This window comes from Pteropus medius, unplaced genomic scaffold (genome assembly GCF_902729225.1).
Source record: "Pteropus medius unplaced genomic scaffold, Ma_sr-lr_union100, whole genome shotgun sequence".
NCBI classification, from domain to species: Eukaryota; Metazoa; Chordata; class Mammalia; order Chiroptera; family Pteropodidae; genus Pteropus; species Pteropus medius.
In genome coordinates, this window is record NW_024354500.1 from 4,843,906 (window position 1) to 4,868,246 (window position 24,341).

The 24,341-nt window shown below is 32.4% G+C and overlaps 1 protein-coding gene across 8 annotated transcripts in view; it reads left to right on the plus strand.

Annotated features, from left to right (window-relative positions):
* Nucleotides 1-24,341, plus strand: part of EPHA7 (EPH receptor A7) — a 158,549-nt gene that overhangs the window by 110,187 nt on the left and 24,021 nt on the right. For 4 of the 8 annotated variants that reach the window (XM_039853316.1, XM_039853317.1, XM_039853320.1 and 1 more), the window contains exons 6-7: nucleotides 18,042-18,166; nucleotides 20,819-21,002. In XM_039853316.1, the coding sequence (XP_039709250.1) occupies nucleotides 18,042-18,166; nucleotides 20,819-21,002 (309 nt within the window). Of the gene's footprint in view, nucleotides 1-18,041; nucleotides 18,167-20,818; nucleotides 21,049-21,096; nucleotides 21,333-24,341 lie in introns of those variants that run through there. The other 4 variants (XM_039853318.1, XM_039853319.1, XM_039853322.1 and 1 more) reach the window with 3 other exon arrangements.

A 24,341-nucleotide genomic window follows, 5' to 3' on the forward strand; every position in this document is an offset into this window, starting at 1 on the left:
GTTTATGCTAAAGAAGAATCAGATTTGAAATAACCAGGAAGTAGAATTACCTTTAATGAATCATTCATGCAACTTTCTCCGAGTCCTCTAATCTAAAATGCCAGATCACTAGGCATCCTGAAGGAACTTGCTATGGCATTAAATAAAATTATTATGTGAACATATAATGGAAGGTGCTCATAACCCTGCATTTCTTCACTTCTTAGGGAACAAAAGATGTTCTTGACCCTTGGTGTACTTTGTGGATAGTCTACTGATTTAAGGCAAAGGGATCTAAAATGGAAAAATTAAACTAAAACTAAAAGAGAGAGAGGAAAAAAGAATTTTTTTTCTATTTTTAGAGGAAAATTTTAGATCTGAATCTTATCATAATTTTGTAACAATAAAGAAACTATGGTGAAAATAATCCTTCATAATTAGACCTGGCAAATTGATCCACAGAGTTGAGAAAATGTTTAATTCTATTTCTCATGTATTGACTATTGTTGGAAGAGAGAGCTGAAGAATTACTAATCCATATTTTATTAAATATGGAATTTTTTAAAGGGATATAGCCAATAAAATTTCTGAGACTCTATGAGAAGTATCTTTCAGAATGTACATATCATTTAATTCATAATACTTTTCTGTAGTTACATATTATGAAAATCAGTAGCCACAGAATTACCAAAATATAGTGGTCATAAATTGCTTTAACTACAAATATGCAAAAGTTTTTATATAAATATCATTATATACGCACATACATATATATATATATATATGTATGTATATATATATATATATGTATACACACACACACACACATGTTCCTATATATGACTTAGGTTAAAATGCATATGAGTGACTTATGTTAGATGCTGTAAATGAAAAACTAAGTATTTTATTACATGGAAAATTATTTAGAATAAATATTAAGAAGATAAATTTTATACATTAATAGAAATGAATTATGCATCAATTTGATAAAAATAATTTGTTCTTTTATAATTTATTAACATTTTGCTTGTTTAATTTTTATATTTTGATTTTTTAAATTATAGTTGACATACAATAATATATTGCTTTCTGAAATATAACACAGTGATTAGTTATTTATATAATTTATGAAGCAATCACTCAGATAAATTCAGTACCTATCTGACACGATACATAGTTCTTATAATACTACTAACTATATTCTCCATGCGATATACTCTACATCCCATGACTATTTTGTAACTGCCAATTTGTATCTCTTAATCCCCTCCCTCTTCACCTATATCCCCACTCTCCAATCTGACAACTATCAAAATGCTCTCTGCTTTTAAGCTTATTTCTGTTGTGTTTGTTTATCCTGTTCTCTAGATTTCACATGGCATTTATCCTTCTCTGTCTGAATTACTCCACTCAGGATAACACCCTCTAGATCCACCCATGTTTTTACAGATGGCAAGATTTCATTCTTTTTTTTTTTTTTTTTTTATGTCTGAGTAATATTCCTTTGTATATATATGTACCACCTCTTTTTTATGCATTCATCCGTTGGTGGACATTAAAGATGTCTCCATATCTTGGCTATGTAAATAATGCTACAATAAACATGTGGATTCACATGTCCCTTCAAAGTAGTGTTTTGGGTTTCTTCAGATAAATACCCAGAATTGGGATAACTGAGTTATTTGTCTCTTGTTATAGCTTTTGTTTTAAAATCTATTTTATCTGGTATAAGTTTTGCTACCTTAGCACTTTTTTTGTTTGTTTCCATTTCCATGAAACATCTCTTTTCAACCCTTTACTTTCAGTCTGTGTGTGTCTTTCAATCTGAAGTGAGTCTCTTATAGCCAGCATATGTAAAGATCTCATTTTCTTATCCATTCAGCCATACTTTCTTTTTAATTGGAACATTTAATCCATTCACGTTTAAAGTAATTGTTGATAGATATGTAGTTGTTGTCACTTTATTATTCATATTTTTTATATTTTTTTAAAATTTTTTTCTTCTTCTTTTTAAATTTTTTTCTTCTTTTTAAATAAGTTCCTCCAGCATTTCCTGTAATACTGGCTTGGTGGTGATGAACTCCTTTAGCTATTTCTTGTTTGGGAAGCTCTTTATTTGTCCTTTGATTATAAATGACAGCTTTGTAGGTAGAGTAATATTTGGTGTAGGTTCTTGTTTTTTGTCACTTTCAATATTTTATGCAAATCTCTTCTGGCCTGCAAAGTTTCTGTTGAAAAATCAGCTGACAGTCTTATGGTAGCTCCCTTGCAGGTAACTAATTGTTTTTCTCTTGCTGCTTTTAAGATTCTCTTTTTGTCTTTAACCTTAGGCACTTTATGATGATGTGTCTTAGTGTGGGCCTCTTTGGGTTCATCTTGTTTGGGACTTTTTGTGCTTCCTGGGCTTGTATGTCTATTTCCTTCACCAGGTTAGGGAAGTTTTCAGTCATTATTTCTTGAAATAGGTTTTCAATTCCTTGCTCTCTCTCCTTCCGGTACCCCTATGGTGCAAATGTTGGCATCCTTGATGTTGTCCCAGAGATCTATTAAACTATCCCAATTTTTTTGGAATCTTTTTTTCTTGTTGCTATTCTGATTGGGTGTTTTCTGCTACCTTATCTTCTAAATCACTGACTCTGTCCTCTGCTTCATTTACTCTACTGTTAACTCCCCCCTAAGGTATTCTTCATTTCAGTTACTGTATTCTTCGTTTCTGACTGGTTCTTTTTTATGTTTTCTACCTCCACTTTTATGTTTTCTATCTTTTTGTTAAAATTCTCACTGAGTTCATCTACTCTTCCTCTAAGTTCATTGGACATCCATATAGCAAGTGTTTTCAACTCTGCATCTGGTAGATTGCTTATTGCCATTTTGTTTAGTTCTTTTTCTGGAGCTTCCATCTGTTCTTTCATTTGGGACACGTTTCTTTATCTTCCCATTTTGGCTCCCTACTTGTGTTTGTTTCTATGTATTAGGTAGGGCTCCTCTGTCTCCTGGTCTTAGTAGAGTGCCCTGATATAGTAAGTGTGCTGTGGGGCCTAGTGTCACAGTCTTCCCTGGTCATCTGAGCTGGGAGCTCCAGGTATGTCTGTGTTGTGTGGGTTGTGTTGTGCCCTCCTGTTGTATTTGAGCCTTAGTTACTGTTTGCTCATCAATGGGAAGGATTGACCCTTGGGCTGATAGGTTGTGATGACTGGCCGTTTCCAGTAGAGGAGCTGTTGTGCAAGAGTTGACCCTACAGAGCAGGATTCACTTTAGCGGGGCTCTTGTGCCTACCCTGTCTGCCCTTTGGGTGTGTTGTCCTCAGATGTGACCCTGGGTGGTGCTCCGACTCAGACAGAAGCCAGTCACTAGGCATGCAGGTCAGGGCCTCCTGGGAGGGGCCCTGCCACAGGCCAAGTTCAACTGCAGCCTGTGCCCTGCCTGGGGCCACCTGGCATGGGCCACCAAACAATCCAGAGATGGCTGCCCCCTGTGCTGGGCTTAGAAGTACCTTGAGAGGCCAAACTGCAAATTGAAGCTGGCTGCTGCGAGTGCCGGGCGTGGGGCTGCTCAGCAAGTGGTATAGGGCATGCTAAGGCTAGATGCTGCTTGTTAAGGTTTTGTGAACCTTTAAGAGATTTTAGGAAAGTCTGCAGCATGAGCTAAGACAGGCCATTTGTAGAAAAATACACTGGAAGCAGCTTTTGGGAAGGGCACAGGTCTTAAGGAATCACCAGGGCAGGGTGACCAGTGGTAGCCAGGATGATGGAGGCTCAGATTTGGCACCTGCCTGGGTCTGCAAGCCAGGCGGCTGGGAGAGGGCTCAACAAAGGAACAATGCCCTCTGCCAGCACTTCTCTCTGAGAGAAACCTGCCTCTCCAGCCCTTGCCCTAAAGGCAAACAACTTAATTTCTCCCTCTATATCCCAGATACCTTTCGAGCTACTGCCCCAGAGCTGGAACTCAGAGCAAGTGAGTCTGTCAGCGAGTAAGTCTGCACACAGGCCCTTTAAGAGGAAAGTATGCAACTCCCACAGTCTTTCATCTCTCAGCCACAATCTCCGCTGGTTTTCACAGCCAATTGTGGGGACTTCTCTTTCCACCACTGGAACACTGGGCTGAGGAGACCAGTGTGGGCCAGGACCCCTCACTCTTCTGAGGGGACCTCATATCTGAAATATTTCTCCTGATTCTCAACAGCCAAAATAGGACATAGGACCAGCCCGTTTTGTGTCTCCATCTCTCCTTCCATTCAGTCTCGAGGTGGCCTCTTTTGTGTGTCCCCAGTTGTAAGACTTCTGTTCACCTAGACTCCAGGCAACTACCAATGATGGCTATTCTGTAATTTGGTTGTAATCTTGATGTGGTTTTGAGAGGAGGCAAGCACAACATTTATCAACTGTGCCATCTTAACTAGAAGTCCAGCATTTTACTTTTTTATGCAAAACAGTTATATGATTCTTCATCATTATATAACAGTTATATAATTCTTCATCATTATGATCATTTAAATAAAAATTGAGGTAATCAAAACTAATATTTTGATGGTCTTTGTTTTATTAACAATTACATGTAACCAGTGATTTTATTTTTTCTATTTAATCTCCAAAATTATGTGCACACAATACAAGATGTAATGAGAGAACTTGGTTGCATTTGAAATTTTCTTTTAATAAAGCTTCAAATACTGTAAGTAAAATTATGCTAGGTCTTAAAAGCTATGAGTTTAAAAACTGTTTGAATTAACAGTTTGAATTCATTAATATCCAAATTTATCTTAGTGATATATTAAATATTACCACAAAATTAATTGCTGACTTTTAAATTATCGTCCTAACATAGATTGGTATTACTAGTTTTTGTAATATACTTAGCAAGTAGTAAAAAATATAAAGTCCGATCTTAAGGTATATGTACAATTTTACATGTTATGTGAGATATTTTAGCACTTTAATTTGAAAGAATAATTAACCTAGAACTAAAAAAAATAATTTCCTAGAGGAAAAAATTTTAGATAATCAAGAGTTGTTATTTATTTATTACACCAGAATTAAATGTGTACCTCAAGCTTGAAAACTGTGATAAATAATGGGGATGTATTGGTTACCAAAAACAAATATGTCCCCCCCCCGCCTTATGAAGTATATAGTTTAGTGGGAGAAACAGTCAGTCATCAAATAATCATGCAAACACATGTCGATTTTCAACTCCAAAGTTTTACAAAGGGAAGTTTCCCAATTCCATGAGAATACATAATACATTGGGTTGTATCCAGTCAGAGAAGTTGGGGAAAATACTCTAAGAGGAACAGTCAGAATTATGTTTCATCTTAGTATGAAAAGGAACATGACATGGTTCAGGAACAAAAAGAAATATGGGATGCACAGAAAGGGAGATTTATACATGGTGAGGCTGGAAAGATAGATCGAAGTCAGACAGTAAGTCATGTTAAGAATTTTGGTCCCTATTCTAAAAGTCATGGAAAGCCAATTCTAAACAGCTTTTTGTAGATATAATTTGCATACCATAAAATTTACCCATTTCAAGTAAATAATTCAAGGATTTTTAGTAAATTTTCAGAGTTTTGCAACCATCACCACAATCCAGTATTAAAGCGTTTTTATTATCCCAATAAGATCACTCACGCCTATTTACGGTCATTCTCCATTCCCACCTCTAGGACCTAGCTGACTACTACTACGTTCTATTTCTCTATGAGATTGTCTTTCTGAACATTTCGTGTAACTAGTACCACACAATGTGAGTCTTATGCATATGGCATCTTTCACTCAGCATAATGTTTTTTCAGGTTCATCCATATTGTACCACATAGCGAGTCCATTCATTTTTATAGATTAATACTGTTCTCTAGTATCAATTCCATTGTATCTGTTTACCAGTTGTGAACCTTGAGGCTGTTTCTACTTCTTATCTTTATCAATAATGTTGCTATGAACATTCTTGCTTAAGTCTTCATGTGGACTTATGCTTTCATTGGGTCATATGACAACTTTATATTTAACTCTTTTAAAAAATTGTCAAACTGCTTTTCTAAAGTGGCTGCTCTATTTTACATTTCCACCAACAATGTATGAGAGTTCTAGTGTTTCCATATCCTTGGCAACTCTTGTTATTATCTGTCGTTTTGATTATAGTCATTCTAGTGGGTATCAAGTGACATTTTAATATAGTTTTCATTTGTATTTCCTTACTGACTAATGGAAATGAGCATCTTTTTATGCAACGTTGAAGAAATTTGACTGTTGGTTGAGGAGGAGGAAACAAAAGAATTAGCCAGACAGAAAAGAAACTACAAGAGTGTGTCATGGAAGTTAAGGAGAAAAGAAGAGAAAAATTAATAGTATTAGTGCTACCAAGAATCTAAGAAAGGTGAGGACTGAGAAAACCACTTTAGTGGGCTTACATGAGGGCATTTGTGGCCTTATGAGCTACTCACTGGATAGAATGAGGTAGACAGAAGCAAGTCTGGAGAAGGTGGGAGCATGAATGGAAGTTGAGAAAATGGAGAAAAAGAATCTAGACAACTTTGTTGGCATATTTGGCTGTAAAGGGAAGAAGAGACATTCCTCAGCAAGTGCAAAGGCTATAAGCTTGAGAAAGAATTTTATTTTCATGAGAGAAAGTTAGGTTTATGTAAAATCTATTAGAAAGAATCCAATGGAGAGGAAGAGATGAGATATATAAAAGAAAAAGGGCAAATTGCAGTGTAATATACTTATCCACTTATTTAGAATATGCTTAGTGCCTAAAATATGCATGATAGAATGTTCCTTGCTAATACTATGAATCAGTTTCAGACTCTCTTTTTCACATAGGAATTTCTCAATTATAAAATGACTAAATGAAATGTCATTGAAAGGTATTCCTGTAAAAAGTTCTATATTTATGTTTGTTTAACCTATTATTCATGCTGTCTAGTAAATGTCTTCTCTCACTGAAAATCATTTTAAATCACCTGATAGATCTTTCCAGGGCAATGGTTGTTGTCTTGTTCAGGTTTTCTACGACTATCTGGTCCTATGGGGGAAAACCTTACCTGAAATAACTATCTGATGCAGCCAAACAAGAAAAAAAAATTTCTCACCTCACTCTTAAACTTGACAGATAAGGATTTAGTGTTATCATAAATATCTCTCCAAGTCCTATTTACATAACCTTACTTTTCACTCATAATCTGGTGCCTTCACTTAGGAATCTGAATCACTTGCCTTGGTTCCTTCTGTTGTATATTTAGAAGAGAAAGTATTGAGAAGGGAATAAGAATCAAGTTGGTGAATGCTCTCCTTCTCCCCTGCTATGAGAAGAGGGTGGCAGACACTGCTGATTTCCTCTGTAGTATCAAGTTCTTTCCTCTTATTTACTAGGGTAGTAATACATTCAGCTTAAATTTTAAAAAATCTATTTTCAGCCTAGGAATGAGATGAATGAGATGTAAACAGAAGATAGCTAGAGCTTGCTGGAAAAGTTGGCTTTTCTTATTTAGATCCTGAACATCCCACATTGCCTTTTCATTGCATGCCTGTAGCATGGATGTGATAACTTATACTAGCAGCAAGGGCAGCATATTGAAATCATGATAGAAAGGCCACAAAAATCATCGTTATATCCTTGAGCCACTGAACAAGATATAGTAACTATCTGTGGAGTACTTTTTTTTTTTTTTTTTTTTGCATGAGAAAACAAATCTTAAACCACTGTTTATTTGGGTTTGCAGCCAAACAGACTGTGAGTCAGGGGAAGGCAAACTTTTCCTGAAAAGGATCAGATAATAAATGTTTAACACTTTGCAGGCCATATTTTCTCTGTTGCAATTCATCACCTCTGATATTTTAGCATGATAGCAGTCATAGACAATATATAAACAGATGGATGCTCCTGTGTTCCTGTGAAACTGTTTACAAAACAAAGATAGACTAGCCAGATTTGGGCTATGATCATAGACCTTTGCTCTGAAGAAGGTGAAATTATACTCATGATCTAGTTAATGAAGTGTTTATTTCTTGGTGGCTGGAGACTATTTAGGAATAAAGTCAAAACTCCTTATATAACAAGAGGAAGGGAGGGACAGGAGGCAAGTCAAAATTGATCAGTTTCTGTCTCTGGTTAAGAGACATCAGAATTTTAGCAAGATTTGGGAAGATCTGAATCCCTATGTTGATGCACCTGTACTCAGTATAATAAACACATTTTATTCATTGTATTGTTTTTTCTTTTGTTTTGTCTAGTTACTAGTATTAAAACAGAATTTGTTTCTAATTCCCTTTCTATGCAAATCTGTAATATTTTAACAACATTCTAGGTCAAATACATGTTTGTAGACTAACTTGGAAATCTAATTGCCATTTATGATTCTGTTTCTTTGGGAAATGAAGTTCAATTATGAACAACTAAACTACAAAATAACTTTTGGAACCAAACTTATTCATAAATTTGTAACTTTTTTTTACATATAACTATTCATTATAAACCAGATTTTCCCAGTACATAAAAGTGACTCCTTAGGAATTGGCCACTTTAGGAAACTTCATTAATTTTCTCTTGGTGCTAAAATATTATTTAAAATTAATGTCATAATGCACTATTGGCATCATGTAGGTTTAGGAAATTTAATGCAGTTTTCATTTATACCTAAATTCCAAGGCAGTAGCTTTTATGTTGTGAAGCAACAACTTTAAAATACACATTGCAATGCTAGTTGAAATGTATTTAAAGACTCTATTAAATTAAGTGCTTAGTTTGTGGTAGGCCCTTAAAATAATAAATCTTGATGGTATTGAGAACTTACAAATTATTATGAATTTTTTAAGTTTATGCACTTTAAAGATGAAATATATTCAGAGTACCTGGAGCAACTGAGATAACATTTTTAATCGTGCATTTTAAATGAGGTAATTTTAAAGAGTTTCAGGATACTTTAAGTTTCTTTTTTTTCCCCTCTTCTTCTTCCTCCTTCTCCTCTACCACCTCCTTCTTGTTTCATTCTTCTTTCTTCTTTCTTCTCCTTGAATAACTCAACTTTTAATGGAATGAAAATTAAAATGAAATCAATTTGAAGAGCACCAGAATGAGCATTTGAGGAAAAAAGGTAAAATAAAATGAACAAAACCATTAATGAGGAAAAATCTCTGCAAAAAAATATTATTAAATAATATTTAAGAAAGTAGGTTATTTTGGATATATATGAATTTTATGCCTAGAAAAAATACATTCAAACACAATTCATACTAGAATAGAAGACACAAAGAGGAAAAATGAAATAAAAAGGAACTATAAAGAGGAAAAGTATGGAGTTGATAGAGCCAGAATATAATGGAATTGGTCATTCTCTTCAATCATCATCAAAGACTTTGGGGTAGAGTAAAAGAATGACCTAATATGGAACTGTCAAACTTACTTTGCCGCATTAGTTTTTGTATTATATCACTTAAAAACATGCATTTCACTCTATAAAGTGATATACTTTCAATTTTATATCATGTAAAAAGTAGCTTTTATTCATTTTTAAAATTATGGTTGCAATATATTATATTGATTTTAAAATAATAAAAAACAGTGATGTACTGGAAAAGGATTTGGAAGTTATAAATGCAGTGTAGTCACATAGTAAGCACAGAGTTGGTGTTCAGTAATGCAAGTTTTATTCTAATGAGAAATGTGACTTATTCTGAATGAATATGATTAACACTGCTTTAAGGCAAATTTTACATCTCTTCTTTAATATTTTTCTTATTGACAATATTTCTCTTAATGAACAACCTACATGTTGTTTAAAATACATGCTTTACAGCTCCTGGAAAGTAAACCTCATCTTGTAGTTCTAAAATGTTGTTATAATATACAGAACAATATTTTAAATGTTGTGTAGATACTTAGAAAGAGAAACTAATGAGCTTACCCACATAATTTTTATGTAAATATTAGTATGTATTATTATACAATTCAAAAATAATTCATGTTTTCATGATATATAAATTAAACTATTATTATCTAAATGAAGGATGACATGTATATATTGTAAGGAAATATTGTTACACTATATCAAATACAAGATAATTTACATTTAATATAAATTAATTGAGATAATATTTATGTAATAAAGAACTTAGCTATGAAAATTATAAAGATTACATAACATAAGGATTTGAACTAAATTAACACTTCGAAAATAGTCAACTGGTATTGCAATATTTTTATGATTGAAATACAACACAATTCTCTGTGATAAAACATGTTCTAAGTTCAAAAAATGTACAAAACTAAAACTGTTATTCTGATGACATATAAGGGAGGGTTTGGTCATTAACAAATGCATGTATATGTGTGTGTGGTTTATATCTCATCTATGCTATAATGTTTAATTGTGCATTCAAATTGTGTACATTCACATTCTAACTTGTTTTCTACTTTAAAAATCTCCTTGAAAGTGGGAACTGTGACTTCATCATCTTTGCAATTTATACAATTCTTTGTTTATACTATTATGAAAAATTATATGTCAGATTTATAAATGAATGAAGCTCTCATCAGAAATCAATAAAAATGTTGTTACAGTGATCTTACCTTCTAGGCATTTTAGTGTAACAGTGAAGGGTATTTAGACTAAGACTAGAATATTTTTAAAAGATATTCCTACTGAAAATGATAGTATATGATAAGTGGCTTGCACCAGAAAGAAAATTATCAAGGAGGCTACAAAGAAAAAGAAATGTTTTCTTTATCAAGAAAGTTTCACTAAGAAAAAATGTCAGCTGAGCAATGACAAAAAGTGCTTGCTGACATAGGTGTTCATCTGACCCAAGTTCTTCATCTCCTCATAGGCCAATAACTTGCAGCTGAACTTTGAGTAGCCCATCTGCACTTAGAGTAGCACTGTATAAACATTTTAAGTGGTAGTAAATTTATTTAGTCCTCATTTCCTTTTATAAAACAGTTACACTAAATGAGTTTTAACAATGACCACATTTTGCTTATTCAGTCCATATAACCTCACATACTTATTTTCACCTTTAGGCACTAGACCACTCTGAAATATTTTATTCTCCTTAAAGATTTATGTTAAATACCAGTTTTCCAGCAGTTCCTTTGCAGCATAATTTATATGAGAAAGATAGGAAAGGCTCATGCTTTTAATAAGGGTCTGGTCAAATAATAGTGTATGTATATAATGAATATAACACAGCTGGTAAATGAGCTATGCAGATCTGTATGTGTTCAATGATACAAGTTAAATAAAATGTAGTATAAATGAAAATATCAAGGTTTTAACTATGCTATTAGAAAAATACCATTTATGTAAAAAAAAAAAATCCATCACTCATATATACCTAAACTGTTTCTGGAAGAATACCAAAGAAACTGCTAAGAATGGATGCTTTAGGGAAGAGTAACTTAGCGATGTGGGGATCAAGTTGGGAGAAAGTCTCACTTTTCGCTATATACTCTTGTACCTATTGAATTTTGTAGCATGTACATGCATTTGCCATTTATTTAAAAAACATAATTTTGAAAACCTGTCCTCAATTTGACCTCTTCTGATATTTGCCTGTTCTAGGACTGCTACTGCCTACTAAACAGAACGTTAGGGTGTCTTCTTCATTATGGCACATCATGGAGTCTCAACAAATGTTAAATGAGTGAACAGCTACTCAGCCTTCCTCCTCCTAGTGTCTACCCTGAAGAAGTGCCAGAGTCTAGAATTATTGCATCGTAGTTGAAAACATGGAATTAGGACTTAAAACATGAGATTGAATCCCAAATCTGCCCCTTTCTGAGTGGATTCTACTTATTTCTGGTATCCTCAGCTTCTTCACTAATAAAATAGAGCACTACATGCCTCACAGGGCTGTACTAGGGAAGAAAGATTATATATGTGTGTATAGATATAGATAGATATATACTATATATAATATACATATATATATATATAATCAAACTGTAAGGATCTATAAAAATGCCACAATGCCCTGCATATAATAAATGCCGAACGAATATGTATTGAATAGAACTGAACTAGCAAGCAGTACTATTAACTGCTAATTGAAAAGATAGGTAAAACATATGACTCAATATCAAGGGCTCCTTTACTTTTCTGAATTGTCATATTAGGTCATCATTTAGTTATTCCTTTATGGGTAGGGCTGGTGTGCATAGTACAGCTAGCTCTGGGAAGCTACCTAATTTATACATACTGTTTACAATATTTTATATTATTTACATTGAATGTTACAATTACCATTGTAATTGTATGAAAATACAAATGTACCAGGAGTTACAAATTAACCCCTCATCAATCAACATTTTAATCAATACTTAAACAGAGATTAGCAGCAGTCACAATATTTGTTTAGGACCAATGGCCACCATAGCTTTCTCCACAGCCCTCACTTCCTTGACCTTAAAGCATTTTAACTAGAGATTTTACCAGGAAGTGCTAACTCCTAGAGTAATTCAGTAAACATCCAAACAATTGGTTACTAATCGTCTGACGATAACAGAGAAGAGAACTTTATTCTCTGAAAGATGTATGCTCAGATTATTTTTACAAAGAAATCGTGACAATTGCTTTAAAGAACACGGCCAATCTTAGTTAATCAAATTGTGGAATAGTGCCTTTTTTTTTTCTTAACTTAGAAATATACTTGACTGGGACCCCAATCCAGAATGATTTCTTTTTTCTGCTTTGTCAGTTCAACATCATATTCATTTTTTTCACAGAAATTTCAGATCTTATTTTTATCTTATTAAAGTTGTCTTTTCAGTAATCGTGGTTAAGAATATTTACAAATCCATCCTGTTATATATCTTATTTATTATATTATGTATTTTACATTTTGAATGAAAGTCATCCTAATTGGTATGTTAAATAGGTAACAATGCAAATAACAATTAAATTTGGAAAAAAGATAAATTTATCTGAAAAAAGATAAATTTATTTCCTATTGATATTTTCCAACTACTTTCTATAGAATGAGATAGTATGTTTCTTTTAGCTACAGATCATGCTTCTCTCCAACCAATAATAATCTGACAGACACCTATTACAAATGGATTGCTCATAATTGCCACAAGCTCAATTGCCCTTAGTTCCGGTGCTTTTTCTCTTAGATAAAATTTTATATTTATTGCTCATAATATTATTAATAACCTACTTTTACAGCCAGGAAATTGAAGTTTAGTGAAATCACATATTGAGATTGTTTTACCTAATCCTACATACCTCCAAAATGGAATTGATATGTTACATGATACTCCACTGGATCATGTATACTTATAGCCTAGTGTTTTGTTATTGGATTAAATTTATATGTATTTTTATATTTTTTTTCTATAGTGCAAAAATGAAATACCTGTAGGGAAGAGTAAGGAAGCTAAAAATTGTATGTTATAAAATACTAAACTCCTAATAATACACATATTTATGATTTCAAAGATTGCTAAAAATGAATGCCATACTGTGTAGCAACAAAAGTATTCAGTAAAAGACTATTATTCTATTCTTATCAGATTTGCACTTGACTGTGTTCTAAAGATTTCATCATTTTCAGTTCTTGTATTTATTTATTGGAAACCTAACAAATGTCAATAGATTTAACAACTTGAAATGCTTGGCAAAAGGTCGTTTTATGCTTGTTGACCCATCTTACCTCATTTTATTGTTTAGAAATACAAATATTATTTTTTCATTTATCATTCTGTGTTGAAATTCAGAGAACATTTAAGTGTAGTAAAACTGATGACTAGTATAAATTACTTTTAAGTCCAAAATCAAATTTATGAGCTTTACTGAAGTTCTACCACAAAGAATGTTTCTTTTGAATGTATAATGAAGATTTATTTCCTATAAGACATTGTGTTTTGAGTCTTAATCAAGATAAAAATCTCTTGACTTCATCGGGCTATTTTTTTAGTTTGACATATCACATGATGAAACTATCCTATCACTTTTTCTCATAGATTTCATAAATAGCCCAGTAAGTCTGTTTTTTTTTCTTTACTGTATATATTGGTTTTCTATTGCTACCATAAAAATTACTATAGAAACTTAAAAATGACACCCTTTTATTATCTCCCAGTTCTGTGGGTCAGAAGTCTGAGCACAGTAGGGCTCAGGTGGATACTCTACTAACAGCCTCACTCACTGGGTAAAATTAGGTTGTCGACTGGGCTGGACTCTTATCTGGAGAATCTGGGAAAATTCCACTTCCAAGCTCATTCATATTGTTGTCAGAATTCAGGGCCTTTGCACTTGTAAGATTGAAGTCTCCATTTCGCTGCTTCTATCAACCAGAGCTAGTCTTTGATCCTAAACTCTGTCCCTGTATCCTCTCATGTTTCCCATGTGGCACCCTCCGGCAATGATAGGTTGATACCCTCATGCTTCACATCTCTCTGGCTTTTTTGTTCTGCAGCATCTCTCTGACCCTGGCTGGAGAAATTTCTCTGCTCTTAAAGGATGATGTGATTAGATTGGACCCACTGGGAAAAATCCAGGATAATATCTTTATTGTAAGGTCTATATCCTTAATTACATCTGCACTGTCCATTTTGCCATATACTGTTGCACATTCACATATTCCAGAGATGACACTGTGGACATCTTTGGAGGGCCATTCCCCTAGTGCACTGTTTTAAAATTGTCTTTTTTTCCCACTTTGTGCTAGGAAATTTTTCTATACTTATAGGTAAGCTTAACACTTTAGCGGGGAAATCTAGCCTGTATGAATATATTCTACCTTATAATTTAAACATTTTTTTTGTATTCAGATTTTAATTAGAAATTGATTAAGGTCAAAAATTGTGCATGAGTCCTTGGAGCTCAAAAATCTGTAAAAGGTTGATTGGTTCAGGTCTATACGTAAACCCACCAACCTTACTAATTATTTTTTAATTCAAAGCCTCACACTAACAAACCCAGTCCACAAATTTACCTTCTAACCTGTTACAAGATTTCTGCTTTCCTGTTGCATCAACTTTACCACCTTTTTTTTATGATGTTGAGATTTATCCCTTTAAACCAAAGAACCTATTTTCTGAATTTTCTAAGATCATCTTTCACTGTCATTTGTACAGACTCCATATATGTCCCCAATAAGTTGTAAAGACCTTTAAGGGCAAAAAAGTTTCATCTGTTTCTTCAGTTGAAATTAATTTTTATATCTGAATATTTTTAGAAGCTTAAATAAGAAATTAATCTGTTAATCATTTGTTAGAAACTCTACTAAAAATTTATGTTTAAAAGTCCCTCTATATGTAGTATTTGTTTTTCTACATTTTCAAATTTAGGGAATTTATTATTGTTGGTTACTATTTATTAGCTTCATATCAATTCCAATTACAATATATTTTATTTCACTTTTATAATTGTGAAAATGATCATCTAAATGTTATAACATCTAATTTGTTCTTAACTGTATATATAATTTAATTGCATACATATTCTTTACAAAATGAATTTCAGATTGTAGTAAATTGAATATTTTGGTGTAAGAGTGCATTCTTAGTGAAACGAGGTGATTAATTTAGTAGATCAAATCTATTAACCATAGAAATCATTGAGTTTTAAGATTATTTTATGTAACTTCAATTTTATTTTTACGCATAACTTTATCTGAAAATAATGACCCTACTAGAATCTGACTAGCTTAGACATGTTTTTGTTCGTGAGCTGCATATCTTGTGAGTTGTATATCCTTTATGCCTAACATATTGAAACTCTTGAAAATGTTATCAGTGTTTTCTTACCAAAATGTTGTATTTGAAGGACATAGACAGGGAAAGATTTTTCCTATCATACAATTTACCTATTCTCAAGGGCCATGTGCTAGTATTCTGTCTCTGATCCTCTTAACTGTGCGACAATACAGTATCAGCAAGGGATAAATATTTTTTAAAAAGAAATATACAGGAGATCAGGAGTATAGTCACAGATATGGCTGCTTGTGCAAAAGAACGAAAATACGCTGTAGCATACTGCACTGATAGTGCTGTGATTTGGGTTTCAAAATACTGTATATTTCAAAAGTATTTTTAGGTATCTTTTCCCCCCCAATTCCCAATTATCATAATTTTATTGGTTAAAAGTTCTTTTCCAGCATGAAAAAGTGAATGTAATTTTAGCATGTAACTTGCTGAAATCAAGTCTCATTCTATACTTAGATCTCACTACAGCATATCAGAAACTAAATGAGGTACATTTATACCCCGTCTTCTCTATACCTTGGAGAATTCAGTGTCTCCTGCCACCTTCACCTAATATTTAAGGGACAGAAAGTAATCAAAATGTCTTATAGTTTGACTTAACTGAAAATCATATTAAGCTATGTGTGTTATTTGAAGGAGACGTAGAGATTGGCACCTACTAAGCTGTCTAACCTATTTTCAAATGGCATAATCTATGTTGTAAAACAGCAGCCTTAATGAATATTTCCATGTATTGACTACTATGATATTCTTACCTATGCTGCATTCTATTTTTTACTCATTTAAGTTAAAATACAGATTTTTATGAATGTTTTTAAGTACGTTACACTGTTAGATTATTTGCTAAGTTAAATCTCACCTCACAATTAGTTGGGGTTTGTTTTCCAAAGCTATGGCTTGAGGAAGCAGCCTCTTGAGCTTCACAGTCAGCTGAGGTATGCTAAGTGCAGGTTCTAGATGGAGAGCAAATCACTTTAGAAACAAGTCCTTCTTCACTACATATATTCAGGTTTTAAAATTTCTGGCAATAATAAGCTTTCTTATTAGAAATTTGCCTTGGAAACATATCAGAACCATACTTAGTCTGTAAACACGGTGTGTTGAGTACTTCAACTATATCCCCCAAAAGGGAAAGTTATTCCACTCAATCTGCCCTCGTTATGCTTCTGTTAGTAATCTGAGAGGAAATGGGAGTCATGAATCTTCTATGTCCTTTCCTTACGACCGCCAAGCCAGAAAGAAGTGAAAAATGTTTTTTTCTAGACATTGATACGAGATAATATTAAAAAGTAGAAGAAACAAAACAAAGCCAAAGGGATAAACATCAGAAGCTTGCTTGAACAGCTTTGGCCCCATATAATTGCTTTTCTGTCAGCAGGATTATTAACAAATTTGGACATCTGAAAATTAAATTAACAGCCTGAAAATATTTTACAGAATGAGATAGAGCATGATACATGAAACAAAATGACCCCACTGAAATTCAGCCAAGCCAGTGCAGCTACTCATTTAGACAGAGAAGACAACTAGTTAATCATCACTGAGCAAATTAGGCAGAGTAAATTAGTTGCTACATTCCACAGTCTTAGCTACCAAAAAGAGTATATGCCATTACTTAAAATAAAAGAACTCTAAGCTTATTATTTTCTATATAGAAAGAGAAAGCAAAATAGTATTTTGAATTGCTTCTATCAAAACTGAAGTCTAAGTTATGTAGGTACAAATTATATATGCAGGAGTATGTATGTGTATGCATGTGTTTTCACACACACTTATTAAATAGCAGAAGCATTAGCATTTTCCTGCCCTTGACCAAATGAAGTGTAAAAAATGTTTTTCAAGGTTACTTAGAATTCTTTGAGATCACATACACACACACAAAAACAAGGAAAAATTTTTAAAGTTATTCCTTTAATTGAAGAGTAAAGTAACCATTTCATATACTCCTTCTTGCACAATATTAAATATTTTTTTCTTTTAAAAAGTGTATTGCTGTTGCCTATGAAATAAATATTTGGACTTAGTTTATCACTGGAGATTAATCTGAAATCATATTTTGTGGCCTTAATTAGCATTTATTTGCTTAATTGTCATTCTCAGCCCCATCATTTCCATTTTTCACTAACTTGAACAATGCTATCTTCTGCTGTTTGCACTTTAATTTAAATTTCTATTAAGGTTTATGAACAGTAATAAGGTCCTGTTTGAATATTCATTAGCTTCTGAATTGTGAGCTATGAAAAGGTGCTTTCTTTTACCTTAATGAAACTGGCACAGCATGGGACTGATCAGTTGTGACATTTGATTCCAGGCATCCAGTGAATTTTCTCATTGTTTATTGACACATCTTGTCCAAACAGCTCCCTCGCAAGTGAGCGGAGTAATGAAGGAGAGAGTGCTGCAGCGGAGTGTGGAGCTTTCCTGGCAGGAACCAGAGCATCCCAATGGAGTCATCACCGAATATGAAATCAAGTATTACGAGAAAGTAAGTGCTAAGAACAGCTGAAATGTACAACATGTGCAGTGTGACTCATGTCATCCTACCTCATTGTTGACTTAAGATGGTCATTATGCCAACTGTTTGGAGGTACTTCAAAATTCAGAGTTAATTTTAGCCATTTTTAATAATGATCTCCCTGAATCTCTGGTTCATTATTATAATTATGATTTCTATGTATTAAATTTCTGTTATGCAAATGAAAATATTCCACTAGTAGTATTTTTATTTATTCAGTTTTCGATACCATAATAATTAGATATACGATGTTTTAGTACCAGAGAAGCCACATAACCCAAGGTGTTTTTGAAAAATGTTTCTTTTAGGATGTCCGTTTGGTCCTTTAATGATTTATTTTATTTATGTGACTTTAGTGATAATGATGGTGACCTCAAATAATTTAGTAATTTGAAAAAATAAAAATATTTTCTGCCATGAATTTGTAGTATTCTTCAAACTTCAGAATCAAATTATTCTGATATTCTATTCCTTTAAATTCCTTCTGAAATTTACTTCATATATGTTATATTAATCATGTCCACTACTTCTTTGTACTCCTCTCTCCATGAAAATTCCATTTAGTATGACTAAATCCCAAATGCTGCCCCTTTAATTTCCATAATAGATAAATTTTAGCAAATAGTAATATATCTGAGCATATGAGTGCATTTATTTCTGACCCATCTGGAGAAAGGAGGAGGGTGGTACATCTGTTCACAAATTATTACCTAGGCTCTACCTCACAGAAGGACCTGTTTCAAGGTTTGAAACGTGGAAACTACTGCTGTTATTAATAGTAATAGTAATAATAAGTGTTGCTATTATTGGCTTAAATGAGTTAGCTGAAGTGTAATATACATAACCATTTAAATCATTTAGACAGCATTTCAAATTAGGAGCCTACACCTTTGGAAAAACTTGGGGAATGAATCGACTCAATTGTATAATTAAAATGCACGTTGGCAATAGATAATTTTTTTCCCGTTTGAAGAAAAAAACTGATAGTTTTAGATTAGTTTCAGTGTTCAGATTAAGTTTACAAGATTTTGGCTTATTATTTTCATTATGAATTCATGACTTCCACGGCCAAAGTTACAGTTTAAATACTTCATTTTGTACCAAGGAGTACATTTTTTGTCCTATCAAATGTGTTTCTGCAGGAATACTTGTTTTTAATGTTGGTTTAATATCTGTTTTCCAATGAGCTCTAATAGTTATAGTACCTTCTAAAATTTCATCAGATTTCAAAAGCAATAAAATACATTTTAAAATATAAGTTAGGTGGTAAATGAGAGTGAAGTTTCTCACAATGCAGCAAAATTGTTTGCAAATCCTTACTCTGGAATAAATTTTTCAAATGATTGCTTTTCTATTTTGCATGAAAGAAACAGAATGCATCAACAGTACCTGAGTTTAAAGATTAGGCAATTTATATTTAAAAAGAATAATAATAATATTACATTATAATATATGTAAGCATGTGATTTATATCATTATATCATCAAATATCAGTTATGCCCAGTTCTTTTATTTGAAGTAAATACATATTTATGTTATCAACTAACATTTTTATGAATGATTATAATGAAGACAATCACAAATCATCTTCACTAAATCTAGATTAAATATAAATGTATTTACACTTTTGTAAATATCAATGTGAAGGCAAATCAACAATCAGACTGACATTTTCAGATTTCAATGAATAGTTTTATTGCCAGACACAGCTGAGCACAGGTATTATAGAACGAATAAGAAACTGTCTGAAATTGTATATTTGGATGAGTAGTTTTTATAAATTTTGTCATAAATAGCCCATTAGAGTCATACCAATTACCTTTAACATTTTATTCATTTGAATATTGTTTTGATGAAGATTGTTTAATATTCTTGAATTTTTATATTATGTCATTCTTAGGTTTATTGTATATAATATGATAAACACATTATTAAATTCTATAAGCCTCAGTTTTCATATCTGAAGAATGAGGAAATTGAAAGTGATGTTTAAAATATTGTCAAACCATAAATTATATAATACTTTAACATTTATGTTGATCATTTTCATTTAAAATATTTCCTTAAATACTATATTAAAAAATGATATTATTCTGTTAGATGTACAATTTTTAATGAAAATAATTGATAATGTCACTATGGTAGTGGTGTTAGCTAAATTTCTTGACTTAATAGCTTTCTTCATTTTTAGCATATGGCTTTTTACTTGCTGAAGAACATTTAAGAAAAATTGTAAGAGAACTACGTAATGAAGTGAAGACTTCTACTAAACCATAGATTTTATAGGTGTACCCATGTTTTGGCCATTAGGACATTTTACTATCTTTATGGCTAAATAGTTCATGTCAGTGTGCCCTCTGCCAACAAAACAAAAGCTCAAAACATCAGAAATGATTTAACAAAATTATTTCTCTTTGAAATTTATAGAAAAAGGCATGTGTTCACATTTACATTTTATATTATCTTAGGAACAATTCAATGCTATATTATTCCACAGGGTACAAGGTAACCTTTACAAAAACAGAAAAACAGTGTGGCCAATTGAAATAAATTTCAAGAATTGGCTGTCACATTGCCTGGTTGCAATCACAATTAAATATACCCCATATATATTGTTTCTAGGATCAAAGGGAACGGACCTACTCGACAGTAAAAACCAAGTCCACTTCAGCCTCCATTAATAACCTGAAGCCAGGAACAGTGTATGTTTTCCAGATTCGAGCTTTTACTGCTGCTGGTTATGGAAATTACAGTCCCAGGCTTGATGTTGCTACACTAGAGGAAGCCACAGGTAAAATGTTTGAAGGTAATTACCACCTTTGGTTTGGATTCTTACTCTCTATACCTCTGGCATGCATATATATATATATATATATATATATATATATATATATATATATATATATATACACACACACACACACACACACACATAAAAATATTTTAATATTGGGGTGATGATTTTGTTCAAGATAATATTTACTTGTAAAGGTGAATATATGTGCATATATATGTACTTTGTAAAGGTTATCCAGAATAATAACTTAAAATATGCCATTTTGTTTTGCAGTGATAGAACCTGGTGATTTAAATTAGTCCTTTTAATACATATTGGGTTTATTTAAAAAAAAAAAAAGATGAAGTTAGAAACAGAAGCAGGACTTGTTCAATTGTGTATTGACACAAGCTGTTCTTGTAGAACTCAAGGTGAATTTACTCTAGTTGTGTCAGTCAAAGTACCTTTTTTACATAAACCCCAAATGAAGCCAGAATGTACACCAGGGTGGGCCAGAGAAAGATGATATGTAAGAATCTGTGTTAATTTAAGCTACTTGCCCTTTAGCAATGATTTCAAAAATTGAGTTCAGGAGGATCTTAGAACTTGTTTGTTTTTATTTTAACCATCTCCTTTTTCATTTTTGTGAAACATTTCAAGCATACTAAAGAATATTTTAAAAGTATATATGAAATATCAAGAAGCATATTTAAATGAATGTCTGTGTACTACCACTCAGCTTAAAAATAAAACACCAATATCTTGATTCCCCTTTATCATTTTGTTTATATTTTATAACAACATAGGAACATAAAAATCCATTAGTCTTTAGTGTATCACAAATAAGCAGATGTCTCTTAGGATGTATGTCTCAGGTTATCGGCAGACTGCAGGTCCAGAACAGCTTGAGTACCACTACTGGTTGTCCAGCTAGCTGAGGTCTCAGCATGTTTTGTATTTTGAAATTTTTTATTTTTCCTGATATTACTGCTCAGGCACATGGTTCACCCAGCTGTTAACCTCTTACCTCCTTGCCAATTTAGCATTCCCACAAAATTCTAAACAAAAATCAGCAGAAAAAATTACATAATTTTCTTCCCTCAATTTTTAATAAAAAGATTTTAAATAAATTAGATCAATACAGTTTTGATCAGAGTTATTTTGACTTCAGAAAAATATTTTTATATATCTTTAAAAGACAAATTGGTAAATATCCTTTGCATTAGCTAATGTTTGTTAAGTTTGCTAACAGTATTCTTCCAACATTTTTTTATATTTTTAAATTAAGCAGCAACTCTCAGGCCTCAATAATAAAACATATATTGAAATAAATTTGAAATATAAAGAATTTTATAGAATTATAGATACAAAAGCATCAATAAAAAAGGTCACATAATTCGATGCTATAAAATTAATGCCATTGTTCTTTATTATTTTTTAAATGGTATATGTGAGATTAAAATGAGAATAAGTTCAATGGCACCCAAAACATTAAAGAATTTTAAGATTTCAACAGTTAAACATTTGAGTGGTCTTAATGTTAAATGAGTTCTTATCGTCTTTAGCTTAGATTGATCTCATGATATTACTTTGTGATTTCTAATATAATAAAACACTTCAAATGATGTTTTTATATTCTAATAAACACTTTAAACTTAAATTGGAAACATCAATTAGTTATCTCACACGTGCCTGCACATTTTTATCAGGTAAACCTTTAGGTCTGAAAACATTCAAAATATTTTCAAATTATGTTTGAATACATAGGTTTGAAATTTTTCCAAATGATTTTTATTGAGTGCTGAGATTCATATATATTATTTTCATTATTTAAAAATGAAGTAAGATTCAAAGAGATTAAAATGAAGTTATGGGAACCTGAATGATCACATGAAATAAATGTTAAAAATGGATTTTTGCATTAGAAAGAATTTGGTGCTTTTTAGCATCAGAATAGTCTCTTCCACTATAATGTAAAGTTGATGAAAGAATGATTATATCTCCTTTTTTTACTATTGTCTCGCCAGTAACTACTATAGTGCTTGACACACAGAATACAATAAATAAGCAAGGAATGAATGTCTCAGTCAACTTAAACAGATTATCAGTATCAATCAGTACTGTAGACATATCCCTAGTTTCACATCTCAGCTCTGCCTTGTCCAGTTGTGGGACTTTAGGTGAGCTGCTTCTCTGTACCCTAAATGCTAGGATAACAGTACCCAACTCCTAAGGTATTATGAGGATTATATAAGTTAATGTACACAAAATGCCAAGTATAGTGCCTAGCACACAGACAGTCTCAAGTGTCAGCTTCTATTATGAAGCACAACCATTTCAAGTTTTTTGGTCTCAGGAAGCCTTATAAGCTATTAAAAATTATTGAGGCTCCCCAAAGAAACTTTGATTAATTTGATTGTATCTATCAATATTTTCCACATTAGAAATTAAAACTGAGAAATTTTTAAAACACAAAAACATACATATACACATTGGTCATCGAAGTGATGGTGTCATCACATCATAATTTCTAGAAAACTCTGTGCACTTGTGAGCATTGTGAGTGAAAAAGTGAAATAATATTGTATTTTATGAAAATAATTTTGACCTTGCAGATCCCCTGTAGAGTTCTTGAGGGATCATCAGGGATTCCTAGACCACCCTTTGAGAAATGCTGATTTAGCACAAGATACTGTGCCAAGAATTAGGGATGCACAGAGACACATGACACAGTTGATGCTCAGTTTATTGTTCAGTGAAAGAGAAAGACTTATATGCAAATGCTGGTCAAGGAATTAGATGCTGGTAAGAGTGAATGGCCCAGTGCTGTTAGTGTGTCAGGAAACAGCGACTCACAGTGCTAGGAAGCGGGGCAAGAGGGAAGATGCCACTGGAGAGAAATCGTTTGAGCACTGTTTCAAAAGAGAAGTTAAACAAGTTATTCCATTGAACATACATCCTAAAATCCCCTCCTGTAGAGAGTCAACTCCACTGTTTCTTCAGTTTTTTAAATGATGGTATGATGATTATGGCACTTAATTTTAAAATTTATTACCCATGAAATAGATGAAAATATTAATCGTAAATGTTGATTATAGAAAATTAAAGTATGACCCTGACTATATATAAAAATGGATAACTCAATATTCACAAATTCTTATTCATCATTCACCTGAGTTCAGTTTTCTTATGGGAGTTCTGTTTCTGAAGCTAAGGCAGAGAATTATACCCAAGGGACACATTAACTGAATGGAAACAGTTTCTATACATATATGTATAATTTTTTCCTCCCTCGTGAACAGACTACTCCATTCTTTTCCCTCTCAATATGAATATAAAAGACAGATAAAAACAAAAAGCAACGAAACC